This window comes from Urocitellus parryii, chromosome 8, assembly GCF_045843805.1.
Source record: "Urocitellus parryii isolate mUroPar1 chromosome 8, mUroPar1.hap1, whole genome shotgun sequence".
Taxonomy (NCBI): Eukaryota; Metazoa; Chordata; class Mammalia; order Rodentia; family Sciuridae; genus Urocitellus; species Urocitellus parryii.
Window position 1 is genome coordinate 107,957,652 of NC_135538.1, and position 26,081 is coordinate 107,983,732.

A 26,081-nucleotide genomic window follows, 5' to 3' on the forward strand; every position below is an offset into this window, starting at 1 on the left:
ATAAACTTATTATGTAAGAGAATACCTTTATTCTTTAGGAAGTATGTACTAAATTATTTAGGGGCAGAGTTTATGCAATGGTTGCCAAAAACGTGTATATGTGTGTGTGGACCACACATAGATAATGTACATGCACATACATACATATACAAGAAAAGCAAATGATAAGAGCAATGTTAATGAAAAGTTCATAAAAGGAAAATCTGGATAAAGGTTACATGGGTTTCTTGAAATTATTTGCAAATTTTAAAAATTTTTAAGTAAAAGGACAACTAAATTGTATACTTAAAAATCATTAAAATGGCAAATGTTATGTTAGCTATATTTTGTCACAATTAAAAAAGAAATCTAGAGCCAGGCACAGTGGTGCTGCCTGTAATCCCAGCAGCTTGGGAGGCTGAAGCAAGAGGATCATGAGTTGGAAGCCAGCCTCAGCAACAGCAAGGCACTTACCAACTCAGTGAAGCCCTGTCTCTAAATAAAACACAAAATAGGGCTGGGGATGTGACTCAGTGGTCAAGTGCTCCTGAGTTCAATCCTCAGTACCAAAAAAAAGAAAGAAACATAAAAGATGAAGAACTTCTCTTAGTGCAAAAACAAAACAGTAAAAGGATAGGAAAAGAAAGATACACCAGAAAAATGAGAACCAAAGAATGCTGGTATACAATTAATACCTGAGAAAAATAGACTTTAAGAGAAAAGGCCTTGTTAGAAGTTCACTTCACAATAATAATAAAGTTTAATTTACCATGAAGACTACATGTACAGAGTCCATTATAGTAGTCACTAGTCACATGTTAACTATTTATATTTAAACTGATTAATAAATTATTCAGTTCCTCAGTTGTATTAGTAACACCTCAAGTACCCAACAACCATGAATGGCTATCATGTTAAAGAGTGCATGAAAGAACTTTTCCATCATTACAGAAAGTTCTATTATATGGCATGACTAAATGACTTTAAAATGTATCTAATAACATAACAAAAAATTATATGTATATATATTTTTTGTTATATAAGATATATATTTTTGTTATATAAAATATATATTTATTATATAAATTATATATATATTTGTTTTGTATATATAACAAAACTGACATGGTTAAGTTTTTAAAATCACTATGATAAGGGTACATTTTAGCAAACCTCTCTTAGTAGATGAAGTAGATAAAAACTAGTAAGGGGCTGCGGGTATAGCTCAGTTGGCTGAGTGCTTGCCTTGCATGCACAAGGCCGTGGGTTCAGTCCCCAGAACGGGGGAAAAAAATTAGTAGGATACATAGAATATGTTAACAATTCAATTAACTAATTAACTAGGTCTGTTAAATGAAACATATAGCATCCTATATCCAACAGCTAAGGAACACATTTTTCTTTCCCTTATGTTTTTTTAGTTTTGCAGTACTGAGGATTGAACTGAGGGGTGTTCTATCACTGAGCTACAGCTCTGGCTATCTAGTTTTTGTTTGTTTGAGACAAGGTCTTGCTAAATTGCAGAGATTGGTCTCCAACTTGGGATTCTCCTGCCTCAGATTCACTATTAGCTGGAATTACAAGTGGGTACCACTGCTCCTGGCTCCACATTTTTCTTAATCATACATGGAACACTTATAAAATCTGGCCATCTATTAGGCCATAAAAGAAGTTTCTGAGGAAATAGTCTAGATTAAAAGAGACTAAAGAAACTATAAATTGCAAAGGTTCAGAATCACAAAAATCATATTCTCTAGCCACAACAGAATGAAGGTAGAACTCTAAAATTTTTAAATATACGTTAAAAAAAACTAACAAAGAAAAAATAATTATAAAAATTAGAAAATTCTTGGAACTAAGCAACAATTAAAAATACTGTATAATGGAAACATGGAAGCTGGGTATGGTGGCACATGCCTGTTATTTCAGCGACTTGGGAGATTGAGGCAGGAAAGTTGAAAGTTCTAGGCAAGTCTCAGTAACTTAGCAAGGCCTAAGCAAATTAGCATGACCTTGTCTCAAAATAAAAAAATAAAAAGGCTGGGGATGTGACTCAGTGGTTAAATATCTCTGGATTCAATCCTCGGTACCAAAACAAAAAACAAAAAAACAACCCCAAATAGATAAAATAAACAAACATATGCAACACCCCAAATATCTATCAACAGCAGAAAAGATAAATAGATTCAGACAATGAAATATGACTCAGCAATACAAAAGAACAAACTAATGATATAACTGATGATCTGATAATTCTTATGATTACATTTGTGTAAGAAATCAGGTACAACAGAATACATCCTCTATGATTCCATTTGTATGATATGCAAATACAGACCAAAAAAAATCTATGATGATAAGCCAGGCACAGTGGCACATGCCTGTAATCCCAGTGACTCCTGAGGCTGAGGCAGGAGGATTGCAAGTTTAAGGCCTGTCTCAGAAGAAAAAATAAAAAAGGCTAGGGATGCGGTTCAGCAGTTGAGCACCGATTGGGTTCAATCCCTGCTACCAAAAAAAAAAAAAAAAAAAATCTATGGTAATAAATGGAAGTAAAGGGAAAAAGAATGGTATCTTTTAGGGAGTGATATTGACTATTGAAAAAGGTACACAGAGGGTGAAGTCTTCTGGGATGTTGAAGATGTTCTTTACTTGGGGGAATGTGGTTGTACGTGGGCTAGGAATTCAGTAAGCCTTATAGTTGGTATTTGTAAATTTTACTGAATACTAGTTATATTCCAATAAAAAAATCTTTTTAAAAAATCCATGGGGTGCAGCAAAAACGATATATATTTTTAAGGACTGAAAATTAAATATATAACTTTAAATTAGAAAAACAAAACAAATTCATAGAAAGTTGAAGGAACCAAGAGCAAAATTAATGAAGCTACAACCCACACTTTTGTACCCTTTCCTAAGAAACTGCTAAATCTAGAAATTATTTCTTCATGTCTACATATTCCTGTCCCATGATCCTCTCCTTTCCCTCTCTTGCCACCCCAAATAAATCATTCCAATCTCTAGTTTCCTCTCCCTAGCTCCTCACTCTGGCTGTAGAAACTGGAGAAGCGGTCAAGGGCATCACAGAATTCTGTGGGAAGGCACTTTCTGGGATGGTGCAGATAGCAGAGTGGGGAGACAGGCCAGCAGCGTGGTGACAGGACCAGTATGGAAACTGTTGGACTTGGATCTTCCATAAAAATTTCTTTCCCCGCCTCTTCTTCCTCCTCTTCCTCCTGAGGAACAGAAGGATTTCAAGGGTCCATGGGCTCCCTTCTTGACTCTAGTCTTCTCTTGTTTCCTATTCCCCCACTCTTTCCCCTTGCTCTTACCCCCTCTTCTTCTAGTTCCTCCTCATCTTCCTGCTCCAAGAGCAACCTGTCAAGCTGCTGGAGCTGGAAAAGGTGAAACTGGCGCTGTAGCTCCTCTGAGGTGCTCAGGCTCCGTAACATCTGCTGGGGGAGGCGGTTGGGAAAGCAGAGGCCAATCTGCTCCAGCACAGCCCCCTCCAGCCAGGTGGAACCCAAGCTCAGAAGACGGTCTGCCATGTAGTGCCTGCAGCACACACAACATAATCCAGGCCTAAGTATAGGTGCCAGCACAGTACAGGCCCAGCTTCCCCCTCCAGAAGGCAGGTCCTTCTGTTGCAGCCTGCTGGAGTCACAGGCCCTACTGCTCTTCCTTTCCACCCGCTTTCCATCAATGTATGAACATCTCTATAACTTAACTCTCCTCTCCAATGCCGCCTCCTTCTCCTCCCCTCTAAAACTTAACTCTTTCTCCTCTAGAATCTAGGCCTCCCATCCCCTCCCTCTCCAGACCTGCACTCACTGATAGAAATGCTCAAAAGTAGTGGCCAGCTCCAAGCCAGAAAGGACCATGATGGGTTCCAGGTGTTGCTGAAGCTGCCCCAGCATTTCTACTCCAGGGGATCCACCAAACAGGTTACCCTGGATCTGTTGGTCAAGGTGCCTAGCAAACTGCTCACTCATCTGGGAACAATGGAAAAGGCACTGGGCAAACCGTGAATGAGGCAGCAAAGGAGAATATGGAGTGAAAGGAGGTGAAAGAACAGAATAGAAGGAAACAAACACAAGTTTATGGCTCTGTGGCCTGGGAGGCTGGCAAACTCACGTGAGCAGCAGTGAGAAAGGACTGCTGCAACAGGGCACCAGAGAAACCGCTGCGCAGAGCCAGGGTAAAGGCTGCCCGGGACCCAAACAGCTCGGAACCTGCTCTCTGCAAGTGCTCATAGAGTTTGCAGTAACGAGGCACAAAGTCTGGGGCCCTCCAGGCTGCAGCCAAGAATCTGCTGACCTAAGGAGACAGAGCAAGAAATGACATAAGAGGCACACCCTGCACCCCCCCAGACTTCAGCTTGCTTCTGCCTACCTGCTCCTGCACTACACTCAACCAGCACTGGGTTATGTTCCTCAGGCTGCTGCTTGGAAGAACTGGTGAGGGCGCAGGGCTCCGATCCCGAACTTTGCTGTTTTTGCTGACTGTGGAGACAGAGGGCAGAAGAAGGGGTTTCACCTCAGCCTCTGGGTGAGTGCAGGGGTCTTGGATACTGATTCTCCTGGAAAGGGCAGTAGATCCCAGGGGACTAGAAAGTCAGAGAAGGAAGGAACCAAGATTTTCAGTTCAGCTGGCCACCAATGGGACTCACAGGGCCGTGTCAATGGTTCAGGAGAAGGTCCAGGAGGAGGCTCCGCATGCACCAGCAAGTGGCAAAGGCGACGAACTCGAGATGCAAATGATGCTGCTCGACTCATGGGGATTTGAGAGTTCTCTCTCTGCTCTAAGTACTGATCCAGCAGCCATCCCAGAGAGCTCACACCTTCTGCATCTGAAAGTCAGGAAGAGGCAGCTTTGGGAAATGAATAATAGGTAGTTCAGGGAGAAGGAGGGAGAAGGAGAAATTGTACAAAAAGGTTTTGGGGGCAGAACTCTAGTCCACCCCTCAGCAAGGCTTGCTCCAGCAGGCTGGAAGTAGGGTTGAGAGGAAGATTCAAATATCAGAATCTCAGGGAACAGTCTCCAGAGTTGGAAGGAGAAAGGAACAAGGGGGTGACAGGCCTTTGGGGACAAACATAGGAATCAAGAGAATCAAGAATATTGACTCAGGTGATTCCTGGGGATAACTATAAGGAGCTGGTTAGCAGGGCCAGGCATTGGGATGGTTACCGGGCAAGGTGATGTTCTGCACTAGGGGGCTGACCAGGGCCTCCCAGCAGGTCTTGCCCAGTGCTTGGGCGGCCTCATCATCAGGGAGGAAGCGATCAGCAAAATTCTGTTCGTGACGCAATACCCTGTTCAGTCTGGGAACAAATACTGGAGTTAAGACTAAAGACACTGCTATTCTGGAGGTTGAGGCAGGAGGACCGCAAATTCAAGGTCAGCCTGGTGAATTTAGCAAGATCCTGCCTTAAAATAAAAACTAAGAGGCTGGGGTTGTGGCTCAACGATAGAGCACTTGCCTAGCATGGGCAAGGCCCTAGGTTTGATCCTCAGCACTACATAAAAATGAATAAAATAAAGGTATTGAGTCCAATTACAACTAAAAAATAAATATAAAAAAAAAACCCCAAAAACTAAAACAGGGATGCAGCTCAGTAGCAGAGTGCCCCAGTACCAAAAACAAATACAAAAACAAAACAAGGATTAAAGACACAGGTTTGCCTGAGGCCTACACTCAAATGCAAATTAACACCCAATCTTCCCAAGCTTAGTCCTTTCCCCAGTTCTGCCCTATCAGCACATACTTCTTGTTCATGTCCACTTGTCTCCTCATGTCCTGACTAGTTTTACTTCTCAGACTCCCATGGAAACCTATCTTCTGCCACCTACTTCTTACAGTATCCTTAACCATCTTCCCTCCTTTATACCCCACCCACCTGGGACAGAGCTGGAGAAGGCGCTTGCGGTCCTCTGCTATGTCCCGGCTCCAGGCTTGTGCCCGAATTGTGTAGAAGAGACATGTACGGCGACACAGCTGCTCCCGGAACAGTGGCCAGAAAGTGGGCTTAGGGCCCAGGACCTCCACACCCCGAACCCGGGTGTCGATGCCGCCCTGCATGCAAGTAGACTCATCTGTCACATAAATCACCTGAGCCACTACGTATTACCAAAGTCAGGCCTTATGCCATGAGTTCCACAGAGCTGCTGAGGATACCTCCATACCTCTGGAACTTAATGGTTTGCTGGATCATCTCCCAAGCAGACCAAAGAGAAACCTTGGCTGAAGCCTCGACCTTTAAATGTTAGGGAACCCAGTCCCTAAAGGGACCCTGTGTTACTTCCTGATCTTCCGCCCCATTCTCTTCCCAGCCCCACCTGCTGGCAGCGCTTTATACGGATCTGGATGATGGGCCAGAAGCGGTTCAGATTCTCTAGGAGGGTTACCCGGCTGGCAGAGGGCATCACATTTACCTGGCAGGGCAAAAGAGACCAAGAGAGATAGTTGTCACCTAAAGAAGCAGGGCTGGAAGGACTGCTGACAGCAACCAAGGTGGTTATGGCATGTGCCCTTCACTGAGCCTAGGGAGCCACAGTTACAAATCCCTAATTCTATTCTTGTTGCTTACAAGGTGAGGCCTTTCCAGAGAGGAGGAGACTGGATCCAGGGACTGCATCCTTCCCATAGGCCATGAGATAAATAGAGATATGGGGAGTAAAGTAAGGTGAAGGGGGGCACATGCATCCTCACCATATTGAGCTCGGTGCTGATGCAACTGGTACTGTCACCCCCAAATACCACCACCCTGGCTGGCATGTAACTTGAGTCCTCACTGGCCACCAGCAAAGTCAGCTGCCTGAGAGAGGAGAAAGAGGTCAGTCAAATCTACTTCACTCTACTATTTCTTTCTCGGGCTCCTGCTCCTTTGCTGACTCCTAACATATCTTTCTTTCCCAGACCCTCTGCTCTTGCCTTTATACTTCCCCAAAGTGACTTCATTTAAACTCACGGCTTCAATAAAAAATTAATTAAAAAATGACTCCAGATTCACATCTCTAACCCAGTCTGCTCCTGAGTGTTCATGCTGTATACTTAAAACATTTCCATGTCATGTCCCACAGGTACTTCAAATCAGCAAGCTCAAGTAGAACAATCATCTATCCATGTAAACCTGCCCCCTTCCTATTGCTCTCTCCTGTGAAATAAATGGGCCATTTACTGTATCCTCAAACTAGAACACAGACCACTGTCACTATGGACATCTCACTTTCATGGCTTTTACCATCCAATCAAGAGTGAGTGGGGCGGGGTAGGAGTTGTGGCTCAGAGGTAGGGCATGTGTGAGGCACTGGGTTCGATCCTCAGCATCACATAAAATAAAGATGTTGTGTCCACTTATAACTAAATATTAAGGAAAAAAGAGTAAGTCCAATAGACCCCTGATTCATCACCTCCTCTCTATTCCAAGTCCTTCTGCCTAATTGAACACATCAAGCACTCCTTGACTAGACCACTGAAGAAACCTTTCAACTCCTTTTTCCTGGCCTCTAACACAAACTCCCATAATTGCCTAAATGAGTTTTCTAAATAAAAAGTTTAGTTTTGTCTGTTCTTAAAATTCTTCAATGCCCCCACCAAGTTTCAAAGCAAAATTCAAATAACTTTAGTTCACAAATCTTTCTCATCTGCCTAAGCCTACTCTCCTGGCTTCATATTCTGTCACTATGATAACATACACACTTCATTTCAGGCAAACACAATTACTTAAAGTTCCCCAACACAGCGCTGTTTCTTACTTCCATTTTACACACATGTTGTCCCTCTGCCTGCGACATCCACTGCCCCTTCTTTATCTAGCTAATTTCAACTTCAGGGCTGGGTGTAACTCAGATGACAGAGCTCTTGCCTAGCATAAGCAAAGCCCTTAGTTTGATTCCCAGCACCACAAAAAACAACAACCCCTCCTCAAACCAAAAAACAAAAACCCAACCAAATAAAACACTCAATTTTAAACCTCAGTTCAGTCAATCCCTCCTTCTAGAAGGAAGCCCTTGACCCTTCCATCAGCCTCAGGATTCAAGGCACATATAAAGCATGATGTTTTTTGTTCTTTTAGCTTTTTTTTTTCTTTTTAAAGATGGGGTCTCACTAGTTGTCCAGGCTGGCCTTGAACTCCTGGGCTCTAACAATCCTATCACCTCAGTTCCACAAGCAGCTGGGATGTTAGGCTTGCCACCTGCCCAGCCCATGTTTTTTCTTTACTGTACACTCTACTTTTTTGTGTGTATGGTGCTGGGAAATAAACCCAGGGCCTTGTGCATGTGAGGCAAGTACTCTACTAGCTGAGCTATATCCCCAGCTCTGATTTTCTAATCTGACTCCCCAGCTAAACAGTGAGTTCCCTGATACAACCATATCTTATTGTCCTTGTATCCCCAGATCCTAGTACAGTGCCATGTACAGATGCTTGGCATTAAACAAATGACTCCAGGAAGAGTAGATAAATCAGTTACTGATCTCCCTCAACACTAGTCACAGGGAGGTGACATCTGTGACTGTTGGGGTATATGTAGGTTATAATGCTCAGCAAGCAAGAAGTATCTATACACAGAACCAAGGTAGTCAGTCTATCTTTTCACTGCACGGAAATGGGTTTGAGTATGGCCCTCAGGGATGGGAGTTATATGTAGAATTCTATGTGGATGCTCTGGAATATATATATAAGGGTCTATCAAAATATCTGTGTGCATGAACATGCACGCAAATGGGTGTGTTCATACCTAATAAGAACACCACGGTGCATGTGCAAAGTGATGTAGTGGGAGCCAGTGCTGCCATTGGACTCCCAGTAGGTCTTGGGGTTGCGGTCCATCAGCTTATTGGCCCGGTGTGGGTTGGAGGACACCTCCACCTTCTCCCAGCACTTGTCTTCCTTCACTTCCACACTGGAGCCTGGGGGCCAGTGGTAAGGGGTAGAAGCCACACCTGGTTAGTTGACACAGAAATAAGGAAAGGGAGCAGGAAGGGAAGGAAAGAGTAAATGTTGGGTGGGAGTCAGGAGAAAGCAGAGGGAGGCACTAACCCTGGCAGAGATGCCTGAGGAACACATCAAAGAAGGGAATATTGATGGGTTGGTGGGTTCGTCTGTGGTCTTCAATTTGACCCAACACCATCTGTAGTGAGAATATCATAGAGGGAGGGAGACAGAAAGTGAAGAACATTAGAGAAACATGTATAAAGAAAGAGTCTAGGAGCAACAGAATACCCAACCCCTTTCTCCCTACATTTTGATAGGGGTTGGGTATTTACATGTGGGGCAAAGGTTAGGGAACAAGTACTCCAGATTTGCTGCCACTTCTGCCACACAGGGATCCCAGAGAGGCATACATGGAGTGCCTTTCCCTAGCTCTGGCTTACCTTCTCTCAGCTCTATATGCATAAGCCCTTCCTCACCTGAATGCAGCCAGCCAAGATGCTGGAGGTGAGGTTGCTATAGAGCTGGGCGTACTTCTCACACTCTGTCACCAGGTCCCGCAGCTCAGAGGCCAACAGCAGTTGAGCTGAGTGCTTGTCTAGAGCTTTGGAGAGGGCCTCTTTTGCTCCAAGGCAGCAGAGAACTACAGCATAGTCCTTATGCATCGAAGCCAGGCGATGCAGGAAGCAGGTTAGCTCCTGAACAATCTAACCCAAAAGCCAAATGGATTAGTTTTTAGGAAATGAAGATCAAGGCAAGTAAGGATTGAGGGCTGGGTCTAGTAAATTAAGAGTGATGGCTAACATTTGGAGAAACCTGAAAGCCCAGAGAAAGGACAGGGCCAAGGACAGAACAGAACACTGGGGTGCTGGGCCTCCAGAGTGAGCTGGCAATGGCAGAGCTTGGGCAGTTTCCCAGGTTTATTCCTGCCAGGACCCAGCTATCCCAAGAACCAACTATGGTGCCTGAGCCTCACTCCACATACACAAACCCTGACAAGTGAACAGCAAGGGCTATTTGGATGGGTGAATATGAGCTTCTCCAAAACCAAGAATCTAGAATCCAGGTACAGCCACAAGGTTAATACTCTAAAGATGCCAGTTCCAAAGACCCTTCAATGCTATTAGCCTTCCTCTCCCCAACCCCATCCCAGAGCCTGCAGACATGGTCAGAATGGATCTGCTATGCCTTGAGCCTCAAGAGGTGGGTGTTACCCCAGATGTTGCCTTTCTCTTCCCCACTCCTGCCAGGGCTCTGGTACCTCAGAGTCACTGCTGGGTCCACTCAGGCAGTTGAGGCAGGGCTCCAAGACCTCATGCCAGGGGAGGGCCACTGCTTCAGGGTAATCCAACAGGCGGGTCATGACCCTGTGAGGGGATGGAAACAAGTGAAGTCTCTGCAGTCTCTCTCACCCCTGCAGTGCATGGGTGCCTGGACAGACCTCTCACCTCAGCACTGTCAGGAGCACAGTCTTGTTGGGCCCAGGGGCATCCAGAGTTCGCAGCAACAGGAGGAAGGGCTGGGTCTCCTGCTGAAGGCGCTTGAGGAGGGGCCTCACAGCGCCCCCTGGGCTGCCCTCATGGCACAACATATGCTCCAAGTCCAGGAGTAGTTCTGCAGATGGGCCCCCCACTAGGGATCGAATTAATAGCTCAGGGGACCCATCCTGGCCCTGGGCACTGGGGGTTTCCAATGCTGTAGTCAAAACATGCCAGATGGGGGAAAATGTTTATGAAGAGGAGTCTTATAAGTTCATCAAACTGAGATACAGGAAGGTACAGAAAATCACCTCCAAATTTTCTTCCCATATCAAGGATGTCTACAATTTTTACCAAACTAAGAGAGATTTGTTTTTTTTTTTTTCTGTTCCCAAATACAGACATATCTACATCTAAAAATAAATCTAGTATAGCAAAACATTGTCAAGTTAAACACAGTTTTAATCTCATAGACATTAAGCAATAATCACGTAATGATTATGAATAGTTAATAGTCTAGCCACAATGTCTAGCATGATGGCTTTAGTTTATAGACTAATAGATATATAGTGTTTATTTTGATCTGCCCATACTTCTGGGTTTTCACCTGTTTTTTTTTTTCAAAATTTTTTTTTTTATTGTAGTTGACACAATACTTTTATTTTATTTATTTATTTTTATGTGCTGCTGAGGATCGAACCCAGCACCTTGCACATGCTAGGCGAGTGCTCTACCTCTGAGACACAACCAGCCCTCACCTGTTTTTTAAACATAAGTTTTCTGTACCACCAATATTTCATGTTTCTAGTCACACATTTTCCATACCGTAAATTGCAATTCCTCTACAGAAGCTATCCTACATGCCATTTCAATACATTTTCTACTTTCCAATAAGATAGACCAAACCTAGACAAAACTGGCTAGATTCCCTGTCTGTTTAAAGCCATTCACAGAAGGCAATTTCTTTGCACTTATTCTAGAATATCCTACCCTTGGTCAGGAAGTTCCACTGAAGCACCAAAACCCTCACTCATTTCCTGAAGATAGCTCAGATCATTCTAGTAAGAACTGGTTTGTAAATCTTAGCTTTTCTGGCCATTGGCTGGCACTGTATGATTCCTCAGCAGAACAACTTCCCTCCACAATGGTACCTGTATACTCAGGACTACCCGGTGGCTCAGAGTAGCGATTGAGAAGCATCATGAGGATGGTGCGTGTGGTAGGCATGGGTTCTACTCCTGGTGCTACCCCTGAATGCCTGAACAAGGTGTCTCTCAGCTCTCGGGTTATGATCTGGTCCCCCAGAGTGTGGTGGTTACACAAAAGCATGTTGAGCAGAAGCAGGCCATTTCTCACTGCAGAGGAACACCTGAAAGAGGGAGGTAACCCAGAAAGAAATTGATGGTAAATGAAACTGAAGCAGCAAAGAAAGTGCAGAGGGCCCTGCAGTTGAGGGGGCTATTATCCCTCTGAGGCGGGACTTTTGGCACCCTGACCTGAGGCTACTCCTCTCAGTCCCATGAATGAAGATCAGGGTCTCTCTGCTTTCTCTGGGAATCTCCCTACCCCAACAACTTAGTGTCTCTTATAAGGACATTCAGGGAGGGCCACCATCACTTAATTCGGAAGTGACAATGTAAGAGGAATTTCTGTGGAGCGCACAAGCCTGGGACAGAGTAGTGGGGTTTGAGACTTAACAGAAATCTGAAGTTTGGAGGGTAATGTTCTCACCCCTCAGTGTTCAGCATCAGGATCACAGCTGCAGGGACAGTAAGCAGTAGGCTCTCAGAGCCTGGGCGTGTGGCTGAATCAATGCTGGCAAAGATCTCTCTGGTCATCTGGGCATCAAACAAAGGCTGAATGGAATCTCGACCAGCAACAAAAGTGGGGATCTCTGAGGAGCTAGAAACAGCCAGCATCTTCAGCACCTGCAAGGGGGATGTGGAAGCAGAGTTAGGAGTAGACAAAGTCACTATAAAGCAATGGGAAGATAGGGGTCAGCATTCTAGATCTCAAACTTTGGGGCAGCTGAACTATTTGCAAATAGGTAGTGCAGGAGGTGAAAATGGAAGATGTAGTGATAGAATATCAAATGCTAAGGAGGAAGGGAGGAGAAAGGGAGGGAGGAATAAAAAAGAAAACAAACCAAACAATCTAATATCTGATGGTAATATCAGACCACCATTTCTCTCTGCCTCTACACTCTCAGCTCCAAGGCTACAAGAGTGGTCTGGCCACCCACTCCTGAATCACCCCACTCAGGATGGTACCTTTTCATCCTTTCACAGTCTCACCTGTCTTCAGAGGCTTTCCTTGAATTCCTCTTCTGTTTCAAGTGACCACTCCTTCCTTTGCAAAACCTCTCTTCCCTGAGTCCTGTGACTTCATAGTCTCCTGGTTTTTCTACTCTTTGTTGTTCTTTTGTCTGGTCCTCAAGCACTGAAGTTCCTTGTCCCCTTTCTCTTCTCTTTTTGTGCTCCCTCCCTAAACAACTTCATCTACTCATTACCATCTATATACCTTCCAAACCTATGTCCCCTGGCCTTAGCCAGTATCCAGCTCTTCTTGACAGTGCTACTTGGTTATCTTACCAGCAGAGTAGTTGGAATTATAGGAAAAGAAAAATATAGCATGAAAACTTATTTGCTGGTACTACAGAGAAAAATTAATTTTAAATGAGCACTACATCATCAAAGTGCAGAACCTCTCTGCTGGTAAAAGCACTGACTCTAGAAACAACCCACTAAGGATGGACAAAGCTAGAACTTATTCTCAAGAGGACCCATGTAAGGCCTGAGTCCACCAAGCCACCTGGTAATGAGGTCTTCTCCCTTTGATTACCCCACTCTGACCCAATTAGATAAATTCTATAGACCTCAAGTTATAAACAAGATGATGAGATTTTATTATGGGCAAGAGTTTTAATTTAAATGTAAACATTGTATTTTGGCCATGAAATTTGAAAGGATCAAAGAATTCTTTGAGCACATGTGGCCAACTCTATGAATGCCTGGCAGCTGTTGGAAGAAGAAATTCGTTGATCCCATAAAGGAAAGAGCCTCCTGCCCTCTCCCAGATGGCATGCTCTAAGAGGACATGTCCTCCCATCCATGCTGTTCTCATTATACTATTAGAATCCATTCTCAGAACTGCGCTGGTTGAAGTCTACCTGTCCCCCAAAGAGACCATCAGGCTATACAGAGCCCACACTTCCCAACCCACCCTACCAGCCAACACTTCTGTCTTGAGTAGCCAGGAAGTCAATCTTTTGTAAGATACCCTGAACAAGGACTTCCCTTTCCTATTCTTTGCAGCTGGCGGGGTGGGCAGAGTTTGTTTCCCAAATCTGGTGAGGGAATATTTTCTGGGTAAGAGTATCACTCAGATAAAAGGGTAAAAAAATCCTTTTAGTTTAATTGTCTCATTTAAAATGTTAGCCTTTAACCAGACATTCAACACAACTAAAAACTCAACTCCTGAACTTCTCCTTCCCCTTACCTCCTTTTCTTGCAACATTCTTTAAATTGGTAAGCAGCCACTTTATGTACTCTGCTGTTCAATTTTAAGCCTGAGCATCATTCTTTTTTAAAATTTTCTCCACATTTTGTTTTGGTGCATTATAGTTGTACATAATAGTGGGATTTTTGGTTACATATTATTACACACACACAATATAATTTGGTCACTGTCTCTCCCCAGCACTTCCTTCTCCCACCCCCGGTCCCTTTTTTCTATTCTAATTGATCTCCCTTTGCTTTTCATGAGCTCACTCCCCACCTTTCTCTTTCTTTTTCTTCTCTAGCTTTCATAAATGAGAGAAAACATAAGCCTTGACCTTGAGAGTTTGGCTTATTTCACTCAACATATGGTCTCAAGTTCCATCCATTTTCCTGCAAATGACATAATTTCATTTTTCTTTATGGCTGAGTAAAATTCCATTGTGTACATATACCATATTTTCTTCATCCACTCATTCATTAATGGAAACCTAGGCTGGTTCCATAGTTTGGCTATTGTGAATTGTGCTACTATAAACATAGATATGCATGTATCACTACAGTATACTGATTTTAATTCTTTAGAATACCAAGGAGTGGTATAGATGAGTTCATATGTTAGTTCCATGCCTAGTCTTTTGAGGAACCTCTATTCTGATTTCCTTGTTGGTTATACTGATTTACAATCTCACCAACAGTGTAAACATGTTCCTTTTTCTCCACATCCTCTTCAAAAAATACTATTGTTTGTATTCTTGATGATTGTCACTAAGACTGATATGAGATGAAATCTCAGTGTGATTTTAATTTGCATTTCTTTAATTGCTAATGATATTGATGAACATTTTTTTCATGTATTTGTTGGCCATTTGTATTTCTTCTTTTGAGAAGTATCTGTTTAATTCATTTGCCCATTTATTTTTTTGTATTTTTTTTAGTCTTTAATATATTCTAGATATAAATCTTCTGCCAAAAGAGTATCTAGCAAAGATTTTCTCCTTTTATAGGTTCTCTGTTCAAATTCATAATTGTTTTCCTTTGCTGCACAGAAGTTTTTTAATTTGATGCCATCCCATTAATTAATTCTTGGCATTATTTCCCGAGCTTTAGGAGTCATGTGCCTATAACATGAGCATCAGGTTATAAAAACTGCCTTCCCCTTTTCTTCAACATGCAATCTCCAAGACTGTCCTGATTGCAATCTTAAATCCATGTGTGTCTTTTCTTTCATTCTAATGTCTACACCTTAAATACCTCCAAGGTCAGAAGTTCCCCAATCTGCCTGTCCTGCCCAATGCTCTTTCCCACAGGGCCCAGTGCACTCACCGCCAGCCCTGCCTGTTGTACCAAGACAGAAGTCTTATATTCTTGCATGCAAACCAGCACAGCGTAGATGCCACCCTCTCTGGCAAAGAGTGGGCGCCACTCATGCTTGGTCATGAGCAGGTAAAGGAGGCGGAGAGCCAGCACCACCACCATCTTCTCTCCCACCTGATTGGTCAGCAACTCCACCAGCGTCTTCACTAGCTTCTCTCTGAGAAAAGAGGAGACACTGGGGCTCCCCATCCCAAGGAATCTTTCCTGACTTTCACCATCTGACTCCCTGCCCAACCCCATCCATTAAGATCGTGCCTGTCCCCCTCCCAAACCTGTTCTCCTTGCCCTCCCCATCACTACCTCCTTCCCTCTGCAGACTACTTCTGGTAGAGAGCAAAATGGCTACAAACTGGCCCAGCTTTCCAAATGAATCTACAGATTCAATATAATTCTATCAAAATGCCTTAAAAATTAAAAAAAAAATTATAGGTAGATTCAGACAGAGCAAGAGAAAATATGTAATAATAATCAAGAAATGTTTGGAAGGACTATAGACGTAGCTCAATGGTAGAGCATTTGTCTAGAATTTTTGAGGCCTTGGCTTTGATTCCCAGCACCTTAAAAATACAAAAAGAAATGTTTAGAAAAAAAAAATGATAGAGGGGCTGGGGTTGTGGCTCAGAGGTACAGCATTTGCATAGCATGTATGAGGCACTGGGTTCAATTTTGTGCATTGCATATAAATAAATGAATAAAATAAAGGTCCATCAACATCTGAAAAAAAATTAAATAAATGATAGACTGTCTGAAGTTATCCAAATATAACTAGAAAGACATACTAATTAAAACTCCATGGGCTAGGGATATAGCTCAGTTGGTAGAGTGCTTACCTCACATGCACAAGGTCCTGGGTTCTAATCCTTAGCACCATATTAAAAAAAAAAAAAATCTGCCCTCAGAGAGAAATCAGCAACACACTGAAGGCAATAAATGAAGAAACAAACAAACAAACTCAGTAATTCTAAAACAGGGTAGCCAAACAGATCAATAGATGACAAAAGAGATAACAGTGACATCTCAGCCAAATGAGGACAGAATGGAATACTTCAAAACTGATACTGGGCTGGGGATGTAGCTCCATGGTAAGAGAGTATGTGCTAAATACACATGAGACCCTAGGTTCAATCTCCAACACAAAACAATACCCGAAAACAAAAAATGTGAGGTTGATACACTTGAACTTGAATTGAAGTTCTACTTCACAACATTTATTAAAAAAAAAAAAACTGCAAATGGATTTTAAAATGAATGAAAAAACAAAAATCATAGATCATTTTAGAAAATATTTTTCTAGGAAAAAAAAAAAAAGAAAATATTTTTCTAGGGCTGGAGTTGTGGCTCAGTGGCAGAGCACTTGCCTAGCATGTGTGATGCACTGGGTTCAATCCTTAGCACTGCACAAAAATAAACAAATAAAATAAAGGCATGTTATCCATTTAAAAAAATATAGTAAAAACCATTCAATTGTATAGCTTAAATGCTTGAAGCTATGGCATGTAAATAATATCTCAATAAAATTGTTTAAGAAAAAGAAGATCTTTTTCTAATCCTGGAACAGGACAGACCTTTCCTAATGGACTCAAAATCTAGAAGACACAAAAAAAGTTGAAAAATACAGCAGCAAAAAAGCCTAAAACTTCATCATAATGAAAGATACTATAAGTAAAATTAAGAGATAAACAACATGAGCTGGGGAAAAGGTTCAGTGGAAATGCTGATGTGCAATGAAAAGAAGTGGTGCCTCCAGAGTCTCTAGTCCTCAGTGAAGGTTACAAAAGGCAAAAAGCAGGTACTGACACCTTTGACAGTGATAGATGCAGATGAGAAGGTGGCCTGGGAACTATGGAGAAAAGAATACAAATAGAGAATTTCTGGGGAAGAAAGCAAATAAATGTACTGGAGAAATTGTTTTGATCTACATTTTCTCAAGAGGGCTTATGATGAATCAAATATACTTTAAATACATAGCTGCTTCTGTAGCCAGGATTTATTATTAACTACTTAATGTACATAGTTAATATATATGGATAGATTAAAAACATAAGAATATTAAATATTTATTGCCAAAATATTAATACTTATTGTCTTGTATAAAGGGATTTTAGATGATTTTTATATTTCTAATTTTCTAATCTTTTTTTTTACAGAGAGCATGTATCCTTTTATAACCACAAAAATAAAACTAATGAGATTTTTTTAAAAGACATAATATTTGAAACATAAATAACAAAAGTTTAATATCCAGAATGCCTATAAATCCTTAAGAATAAAGCAGTGACCCAATTAAAAACTGGGCAAAGGACAAGATAAAATTTTTATAGGAGAAACATAACAAATGCATGCAAATATGCCTAACTTTATCAGAAATGAAAATTAAAACAGACACCATTTAAAATTTTCACTGATTTAATCTATTGTTTTTGAGAATGATATCCCATTATTGATGGAGGTAAATAAAAAAGAGATCCACTAGAAAACTGTACTTGAATTTGGCTGTGACCATATCAGAGTTCTATGCAGCAATGAAAATAAGGAGTGGTTCCATGTGAACTGACACGAAAACCCTTAGAAACATACTAAATGGAGGTAGAGAAACATGCAGTCACAGAAACAACCTCTGGAGACAAAATAACCTAGGTTTGAATCCTAGCTCTGCTATCTGCAGAACTCTAAGTTAAAGTGGTGTAAATTCTCTAAGCCTGTTTTTTTCACCAAATAGTAATACTGTGTTAATAATAATGATGGAATAATAATATTATCAGTGTTCCTTGGTATTATGCAGATTTAATGAGAATGTAAAATTCTAGCACAAAAGTGCTTCAAGAATATTTTAACAACCCATCTCCTGCTTATATATTAAAAATACAAACTCAGAAAATGTTCTATTTCAACTTCAATAGTAAGTACAATTTTTATGTTTTTATGCATCAATTAAAAATAAATTTAATGTGAATTTTTAAAATACTACCAAAAAGCCAGGTGTGGTGGCACATGCCTATAATCCCAGTGATTTGGGAGGCTTAGGCAGAAGGATCATAAGTTTTAGGCTAGCCTCAGCAATTTAGCAAGATTCTGTCTTAAAAAGGGATAGGGATGAGGGGCTGGGATTATGGCTCTGAGGGAGAGCGCTTGCCTCGCATGAGTGAGGCACCAAGTTTGATCCTCAGCACCACATTAAAATAAAGATATTGTGTCCACCTATAACTAAAAAAATAAATATTAAAAGAAAAGGGATAGGGATAAAGTTCAGTAGTAAAGAGCCCTAGGTTCAATCCCCAGCATCACAAAAACGAATAAAAATAAGTAGAAAATAATAATATAGTAATAAATACTACGCCAAATGCTTTATTTCCAAGTACATAATTACTAGTGTAAAACTGTAGATGGTCTGACTGATATAGCAGCCTGATAACAGTGGTAAAAAGGACTCAGGCTTTTCATTTTGTTTATATTCTTTAGATCTTTTAAAATGATAATGTATTTGTGTATTATTATTTGTAATTAAGAAGCAGGAAAAAAGCCAGGCACAGTGGTGCATACCTGTAATCCCACTAGTTTGGGAGGTAGAGGCAGGAGGATCATGAGTTCAAAGCCAGCCTCAGCAAAAGCAAGGCACTAAGCAACTCAGTGAGATACTGTCTCTAATAAAATACAAAATAAGGCTAGGGATGTAGCTCAGTGGTCCACTGCCCCTGAGTTCAATCCCCAGTACCTGCCCCTCCCCAGAAAAAAGAAGCAGAAAAAAACTTTCAAAATGAAAAAAAAAAAAAAAGCGGAGATAGAAGAAAGAAAAACATTTTTTAAGAGATTCCTTTATTTTTTTTAAATGGGCCTTTACTTTTTTCATTTATTTATATGCGATGTTGAGAATCAAACCCAGTGCCTCACACATGCCAGGCAAGTGCTCTACTACTGAGCCACAACCCCAGCTCCAAGAAAAAACATTTTTTAAAGAAAAAAAATCTTGGGCTGGGGCTCAGTGGTAGAGTGCTTGCCTCCCATGTGTGAGACACTGGGTTCTATTCTCAGCACTGCATATAAATAAATGATTAAAATAAAGATCCATCAACAACTAGAAAACTATTTTTTAAAAAGAAAGAAAGAAAAAAAAACAATCTCATGCTCTACAGCCAAAGGACCTAGGTTTGAATCCTGGCTCTGCTACCTACAGAACTCTTGAGCTAAAGTTATTTAAATTCTATTAAGCTTACTTTCTCACCCAAACAATAATACTGATATTAATAAATAATGATAGAATAATAATACTATCAATGCTTCCTTGCTGTTAGGCAGAGTTAATAAAATAATCCATATAAAATCCTAGCACAGAAATGCTCTGAGATTATTTTAACCCCCCTCCTGCTCAGCTGCTCCTCAGGATGACCCTTTCTTCACCCTCAGCCTTTCTAATTCTTGATTACTTCTTCCCTCCACCATCAGCCTCACTGCCCACAGGTTCAACCCAGACCTCTTCCCTCTGTAACATGCTAACCTCAATGATCTGTCAGGACGGACCAGAGGGTGGTCCCGCTCTGTGACCTCTTCCAAAGCCTGAGAGAGGGCAGAGAGCCCTGAAAGCTGCAGGTTTGTGTCCAAGCTGGATATCTGCACAGTGGCCACGACTGCTGCCACATGCTGATCCAGGGAGCTGCGCGGACCAGGACCCCGCAAGGCTCTAGCCATTTCTGAAATTGGTGGGAGAAAGGCAAGTGGCTAAAAGAACTGTGGCACCTCCTCCACATTGGAAGTCTTTAAAGGTCAGCCCAGTTATCCTATTGACATTTAAATATGTTATTCGTTACTATAGCTTGCATTTGGAATATTTCCAATTCTGTGTGAAAGATCTAATCAAATACAGAAGATGGAAATACCCTGAGAAATGGACTCTCCATTTCCAGAGATACTGAAGAAAAGGAGTAGTAGTTGGCCAGGTACAATCAAGTTCAAAGGGAAGATGATGGATGCAAGCCATTTTCCCTGCAAAAAAGGACCTCACTCCATAGCTTTTCCTCCACCCTCACAACCCACCTCTGGGCCCATGACAGGATTTGTTCCAATGTCTTTGCCCTCCCCTCCCAGAACCTGACTCACCACTGGCTGCCTCCTTCATCTCAGGGGACAGAACCATCCCCTCAGTCACCAGAAGCTGGTTAAACAGCTGTGAATCACTCTGGGCCATGGGAGGCTCAGTCTTTGCCTTGGCAGGCTGTGACTCTGCCTTAGGGGGCTCAGTCTTTGCTTTAGGGGATTCAGTCTCTTCCTCTGAGAAGCTGGCCTCTGACTTGGGTTCCTCTTCTGGATCTGAGGAACAGCAGTGACTTCGTGAAGATAAGCTGCTTAGTTCATCAGGTAGCAGCCCATATTTGGTATAGATTTGGGAGTTGAGCAAGTCACGGAGGGTGCTGCCCTCAAACCGATTACTGAGAACCTGCAGAAGACCCTCAGCCATCTCCACAGGCACAGAGATCTCACCTAGAGCCTTTTCACCCAGGGTCTGTCAATACAAAGAATATAAATTTCAGGGACAAGCAGACACAAAGGTCCTGGGGATAGAAATAGATCACTCCCACCATAACTTCATCCTTTCTACATACTAGAAAGCACATGTCTCACAACACATGTCTCCGCCAACCAATAAGACCCCTATACTCTCTAACTTCAGCCTCCCCTTAAGTGGTATCCATAGATAAAACTTCCTTTAGTTTCTACCTCTAATCCCATTACTACTACTCTTAATCCCTTAATGTCCATCTCCCACCATATCTCAGGCCTAAAATACCTCATCTAGTTTCTCCTGAAGATTCTGGAAAATTGGCTGCTGTTCACATATGTCCAACTTTTTGATGAAGAAAAGCAATTCCCACCACTCAGCTTGGGTCAGGTATCCCAATTCCTCATTCTTCTGAGGCTCAATCTGGAGGTACGGCAAACAGTAGAGGCCATCCACAGGCTTCCAATCCCAGGAAGGAAATGCTAAGAACACAAAGATAGGGCTATCAGCACCCAGTAGAAGTAATAGCTGATTTCTGAACCTGGGGAAGCTCCCAGTCAGAAGTGGTTTCATATGAGACACAACTCCTCTGTTCAGAGACAGGCTACCCACATCCTCTCTTAGGCTCACCTGTGCCCAATACAGTAGCCCCTGCCCCCTTCTCCACAGCTGCCGAAGCTGAATCCCCAGTAGCTTCCTCAGCGCCCAATATCTCCAGCATGTGCCAGTGCACCCAATAGGTGCGGCCTGTCGACTGCCAGAAGACCTGGCATGAAGGAAGAACAGAAAGGGCTCAGTGCTCTGAGCTCTGAGCTGTAAAAGCTTGAGAGAACATGCCCAAGTCCAGATCTGGATCATACCCTCAGATACACACCTGTCTAGGCTTGGAAGAACCTCCATATAGCTAAAGGATTTCTTCTCCTATCAGGAGTGGACCCTGCCTCTCTTCCTAACCTTGAAGGTCTCTGTTCTCACATTCTTTCCTAGCTTCTTCCACTAGTGGAAGTGATGATATTATCTCCATGTATCACTTCTGCTTCCTGGTTATGAGCCTGTCCATGACCTCATACCCACTCACACCAAGTTTTCTCAGCTCTTCAAATAACACCCCTTCATTTGCTGATGCTCTCTTACCATTCCAATTCCCCTGGAGGTTTTCACCTTGGGTGGCGTACCAGAGCCTCCTACCTGGAAGTTCCAGTTTATGCACCACCCAGAAGAGACCCCCAACAGTGTCCCATCACTGTGCGTCCCTTACCTGCACAGGGGGCACACCACTGTTGCTCTGCCGGAACTCGCCTTCATCCCCAGCACTGATCTCCTCGTAATCATCCAGCATCCGCACTCGCATCCCTGGCTGTAGTGTCTGCTGCACGTACTCGCCATAGCCACTACGGCTAGAGAATTCGGAGCGCTGGCGAAAGGCCCACCCTTGCCTTCTGGGGATGGTGACAATGGTGGGGAGTAAAAGGGGTGGTCCTGAAATGCAGGGTTGAAAGATGGACCGAAGTGGCCGGGGTGGTAACGTGCCCTGTTCACTGATGTTCCGGGCCCAGCCCATGCTCCGCACCAGTTCTGAAATGAGGTTGCCCACAGCCATGCTGAACTCCAGCTCCCTTTGTCCCCGGTTTTTCTCCCTCATGGTACTTGGGGAACTTTGGTCTCCAGCTCCTGGCTCTGGACTGTTATTTAGTTGATCCAGCAAGGAAGTGACACATAGGTAGCGCTTCACCAAGGAGAAGAGCAGCTTTCCTGGGATCTAGGACACAATCCCAGTTATAGGTTCATCTCTTCCTGGCTTTGGCCTCTTCCCTTGCCCCTTAATATCCTCCCCCACAGAAAATTGCAAAGGTCTCATTCCTAGGTCTATAGCTCTTTGATTTGGGTAAGAAACATACAGGAAGATCTTAAAACACTTGGGTTCTAATTTTTAAATTTCTCAATGGGAGAGGTTGGGAAAGTGGACATGAACCTTCATTTTAACTACCTGTTCAGGTGGCTTTGGTGCTGACATAGTCCTGAACTATAGCTTCAGAAATAATGCCTTGAACAGAGTATTCCCCCATAGCTGTGGAGTACCTGAGGCAGATGAATGCCTTCAAAGGCCATGCAGTGCTCTTCAGAGGACGTGGTCTCTGCAAACAGCTCCAGCAAAGTATATCGGCTGTCAAAATCCATGTGCTGCTCGATGCCATCTTGCTGGCTCAGTGACAGAAGGACGTGAGCCCGACTCCCTGTAATCCACACCCAATCCGTATCTTCTCCTCAATCCCCAATACTTTCTCCCTGCCTTTCCTAGGCTTTCTATCTCCTTCCCTAGGTATTTTCAAACTTCCTTGTGACTAAGACCCACAGCAAAAAAATATATTTTATGTGGTGACCTGAAACAAACCTATACACATAAAACTGGAACATACAACATGCTACAAAAACCTTATACTGCATATTGATATTGTTTTGTAAAAATGTTAAAACCCAATAAATTGATTTCACAACCAATAAATCTCAACCTACTTAAAAATTACAAGTCTAACCCATTCTCTTTTCTTACACGGCACTAAGAATGGACATACCTACCAGGTGCCAACAATTTGTCCTGTTTATGTACTTGTAATAACCTAATAATTTATATGCCTCCTTTACAGTGAATTGATATTCACCAATACTAGGTGTTCTAATAGAGTTGGGAAATCTCTGTTTTTATTCCTTGCAGCCCCATTTTCTCCAATGTTTTCCTTCTTTCCCTTACCAGCATCGTGGGCTGCCAGAGCCTGTAGCATCTTGCCCGCACTCCGACGAATTTGAGGCTCAGGATTGCACAGCATATGCATGAGCAGGTCCAGGGCTCCTGTTTCCCTGAAGACCCCGGTGAGAGGCCCGATGCTGGCATATGCACTGAGCACATGGATAGTGTGGAGCACAGCAGCTGTAAGGCTTGAGGTCCCACCTTCTGCCAGCTGCCTGGCAGCCCTGCGTACCAGCGCCCGCACATCAGCCTCCATCTCTCCGATTGCCACATCGTCCAGGCCTCCTGGGTCTCTGGGAAAGCTTCCTGAACCCCCAGATGGTTCATGCTGAGGTCCCTTAGATAGTGCTCGCTCACCTAATAGCATGGGGCAGTTAGCATAGACCTCTGGGGCTGACAGCCACATGAGAATGTGCTCTGCTTTGCCTTCGTCTACACTCACTTTGCTCACTTCCCCACACTTCAGGACACTCCATCGGACCAGGTATTCAGGGCGTCCATCATGTCCAGGCCGCTGTCGAATAAGTTCTTCAGGATATGCCTGCAGCTGGGGCCCCAAGGGCACCATAAGGTCCCTAGCACGCCGTTCCCCTATCATCCTGATCTCCTGAGATACAGAAAGAGAAAGATCAGACAGTATGGGAAAAGAAAGACTATACATAGTGGGATAACTTTTGGAACAAGAGAGGGTGTGTGGTGACTGGCAAGCTACATGGTAGAATTCAGAGGCCAAACATAAAAGATAAAGAATAGGATGGAATGAACAGCTGAACTTAACTTTGATATTTATAAGAGAAGAAAGAGTGAAAATATCAAGGGGATGAAATAAAGGGCTTCAAGAGATGGAGATGGTTACAAAGAGAATAAGAGAAACAGGCAAGGTAACAATACAGAGTTAACAGTTAAGCAGGACAGGCTGGGCAGTAAATAGTAGAATGGCTGAAGGATATAGATCAAGACTTAAAAGGCTAACATGAATGAACAGGAAGGACAGCAGCATATGAGATAATGAGGCCAGAAGGCTGGGGGAGGGACAGGACAGGGTAAAACTAGAATGTGGATATAGAGGGGTGGGCCACAACAGATACAAAGAAGCAAAGGAAAGGAGGCAGGGATGTAGGGCAGATTACTGGATGGGAGAAATATATGAGTTTTGTGAGAGGAGGAGCAGCCTAGGAACCACATAAAATTATGTGAGAAAAAGACCACGTCCCACCCTGTACTTATGCTGTATGTATAGTAAGGGTTTAGGTCAGCTAGATTAACAGGAAGGTAGTACTCACAGCGTACAGGGTAGTGAATGAGGTCATGAGATAAACAATAAAGTACAGATTTCAGAGTCGGATAAATATATGATTCTTAATTCCAACTCACTACTGCATAGTTTCGAACAAGTTGCTTAAAATCTGAGTCTATTTCCTCCTCTATATGGTGGTAATATTCGCACCTATCTCATGAAATAAAAACTTAATAAGATTATGTATGTAATACATTTAGAGTAGCATTTAAGGCTGGGGATGTAGCTCAGTGGTAGAGTGCTTGCCTAGCATGTACCAGGCCCGGGGTTCAATTCTAGAACCATACAAAGAAACAAAAACATCTAGCACATGAGTGCTCAGTAAACATGGTCTAATATTAATCTACTATTATTCTTATAAGGTACAGGCAGTTATCAGATAAATTAAGTCAGAAGATTATAAGTCAGAAGATTATAAAAGGTAGTAGTATGATCAGGAAAAGCCATGTGTGATAAGCAGTATAGAGGCAACAGGGAATAGTAAGCATAAGAATGTAAGATGAACCGGACGGGAATTGTGTCAGGGTACAGAATAAAAGACAAGAAGAAAGGACAGAAGAGAAAGAGACATAAAAGATGTGGACTTCAATGGGGGTAGGGATTCACTGAGCGCGCGCGCGGGGAGGGGGGTGTGGGGGATAGGGAGAGGCCGGGAGGTAACCAGCCTCCCAGCAATCGGCAACTGATTAGCGCCAGGAGGAATAAAATGAATAGGCCCGGCGGGTGTGGGAGGAAAATTGAGAAGGCGCAGCGTGGGCCTAGACCAGGAGCAATAAACAGATGTAGGGGTGAGGTTTGGCTGCGGGGACTGAGCCCAGCTGGGAGCAAGGCCAGTCTCACGTTTGCAGGACAGTGGGGCGGTGGGGTGGAGACCTGTACAGCAAGGGAATGGGATTGAGGGACTGGGTAGGGATGCCGGGTAAGCATGGTGGGGGGCGCGGTCAGAGAAGGTTGACAGGACCGAGCGAAATCTCAGAGTAAGTCCTGGTTCCTTCGTCAGCCTCACAGAGAATGGGTAAAGGACCAGAGATTGGGGAAGGGACTGGGTCGGGCGCAGAACCTCCTCTCACCTCCCACCGTCCGGACCGGTCCTAGCTGGGACCCGCCGTCCAGGTCCCGCCTCCTCAGCAGCTCCCTTCCGGGTCACTTAGCGAGTGCACGCACCGCCTAGCTTCTACGATCTACGGGTCCCATAGCGGTCCAGGCCGAGCGTGGCGGAACGGCGCGCGTGGAGCATGCGTACTACTCGCGGACCCCGTGCTCGTGGAGAGGGGCGTGTGAAG

The 26,081-nt window shown here is 43.2% G+C and overlaps 1 protein-coding gene across 1 annotated transcript in view; it reads right to left on the minus strand.

Moving 5' to 3' along the window:
• Positions 1 to 25,929, minus strand: part of Cul9 (cullin 9) — a 36,229-nt gene extending 10,300 nt beyond the window's left edge. The window contains exons 1-26 of the mRNA XM_026383417.2: positions 25,869 to 25,929; positions 23,505 to 24,108; positions 22,835 to 22,989; positions 22,014 to 22,514; positions 21,386 to 21,521; positions 21,044 to 21,237; positions 20,356 to 20,758; positions 19,757 to 19,949; positions 15,214 to 15,421; positions 12,122 to 12,318; positions 11,542 to 11,759; positions 10,361 to 10,607; positions 10,174 to 10,279; positions 9,392 to 9,619; positions 9,021 to 9,111; positions 8,719 to 8,890; positions 6,689 to 6,794; positions 6,316 to 6,411; positions 5,877 to 6,052; positions 5,167 to 5,300; positions 4,649 to 4,828; positions 4,372 to 4,481; positions 4,114 to 4,296; positions 3,811 to 3,971; positions 3,312 to 3,534; positions 3,026 to 3,215 (exon numbers count right to left, since the gene is read on the minus strand). Coding sequence (XP_026239202.2) covers positions 3,026 to 3,215; positions 3,312 to 3,534; positions 3,811 to 3,971; positions 4,114 to 4,296; positions 4,372 to 4,481; positions 4,649 to 4,828; positions 5,167 to 5,300; positions 5,877 to 6,052; positions 6,316 to 6,411; positions 6,689 to 6,794; positions 8,719 to 8,890; positions 9,021 to 9,111; positions 9,392 to 9,619; positions 10,174 to 10,279; positions 10,361 to 10,607; positions 11,542 to 11,759; positions 12,122 to 12,318; positions 15,214 to 15,421; positions 19,757 to 19,949; positions 20,356 to 20,758; positions 21,044 to 21,237; positions 21,386 to 21,521; positions 22,014 to 22,514; positions 22,835 to 22,989; positions 23,505 to 24,099 — 5,203 coding nt within the window. The 5' untranslated portion in view covers positions 24,100 to 24,108; positions 25,869 to 25,929. The remainder of the gene's footprint in view (positions 1 to 3,025; positions 3,216 to 3,311; positions 3,535 to 3,810; positions 3,972 to 4,113; positions 4,297 to 4,371; positions 4,482 to 4,648; positions 4,829 to 5,166; positions 5,301 to 5,876; positions 6,053 to 6,315; positions 6,412 to 6,688; positions 6,795 to 8,718; positions 8,891 to 9,020; positions 9,112 to 9,391; positions 9,620 to 10,173; positions 10,280 to 10,360; positions 10,608 to 11,541; positions 11,760 to 12,121; positions 12,319 to 15,213; positions 15,422 to 19,756; positions 19,950 to 20,355; positions 20,759 to 21,043; positions 21,238 to 21,385; positions 21,522 to 22,013; positions 22,515 to 22,834; positions 22,990 to 23,504; positions 24,109 to 25,868) is intronic.
• Positions 25,930 to 26,081: the final 152 nt, after the last annotated feature.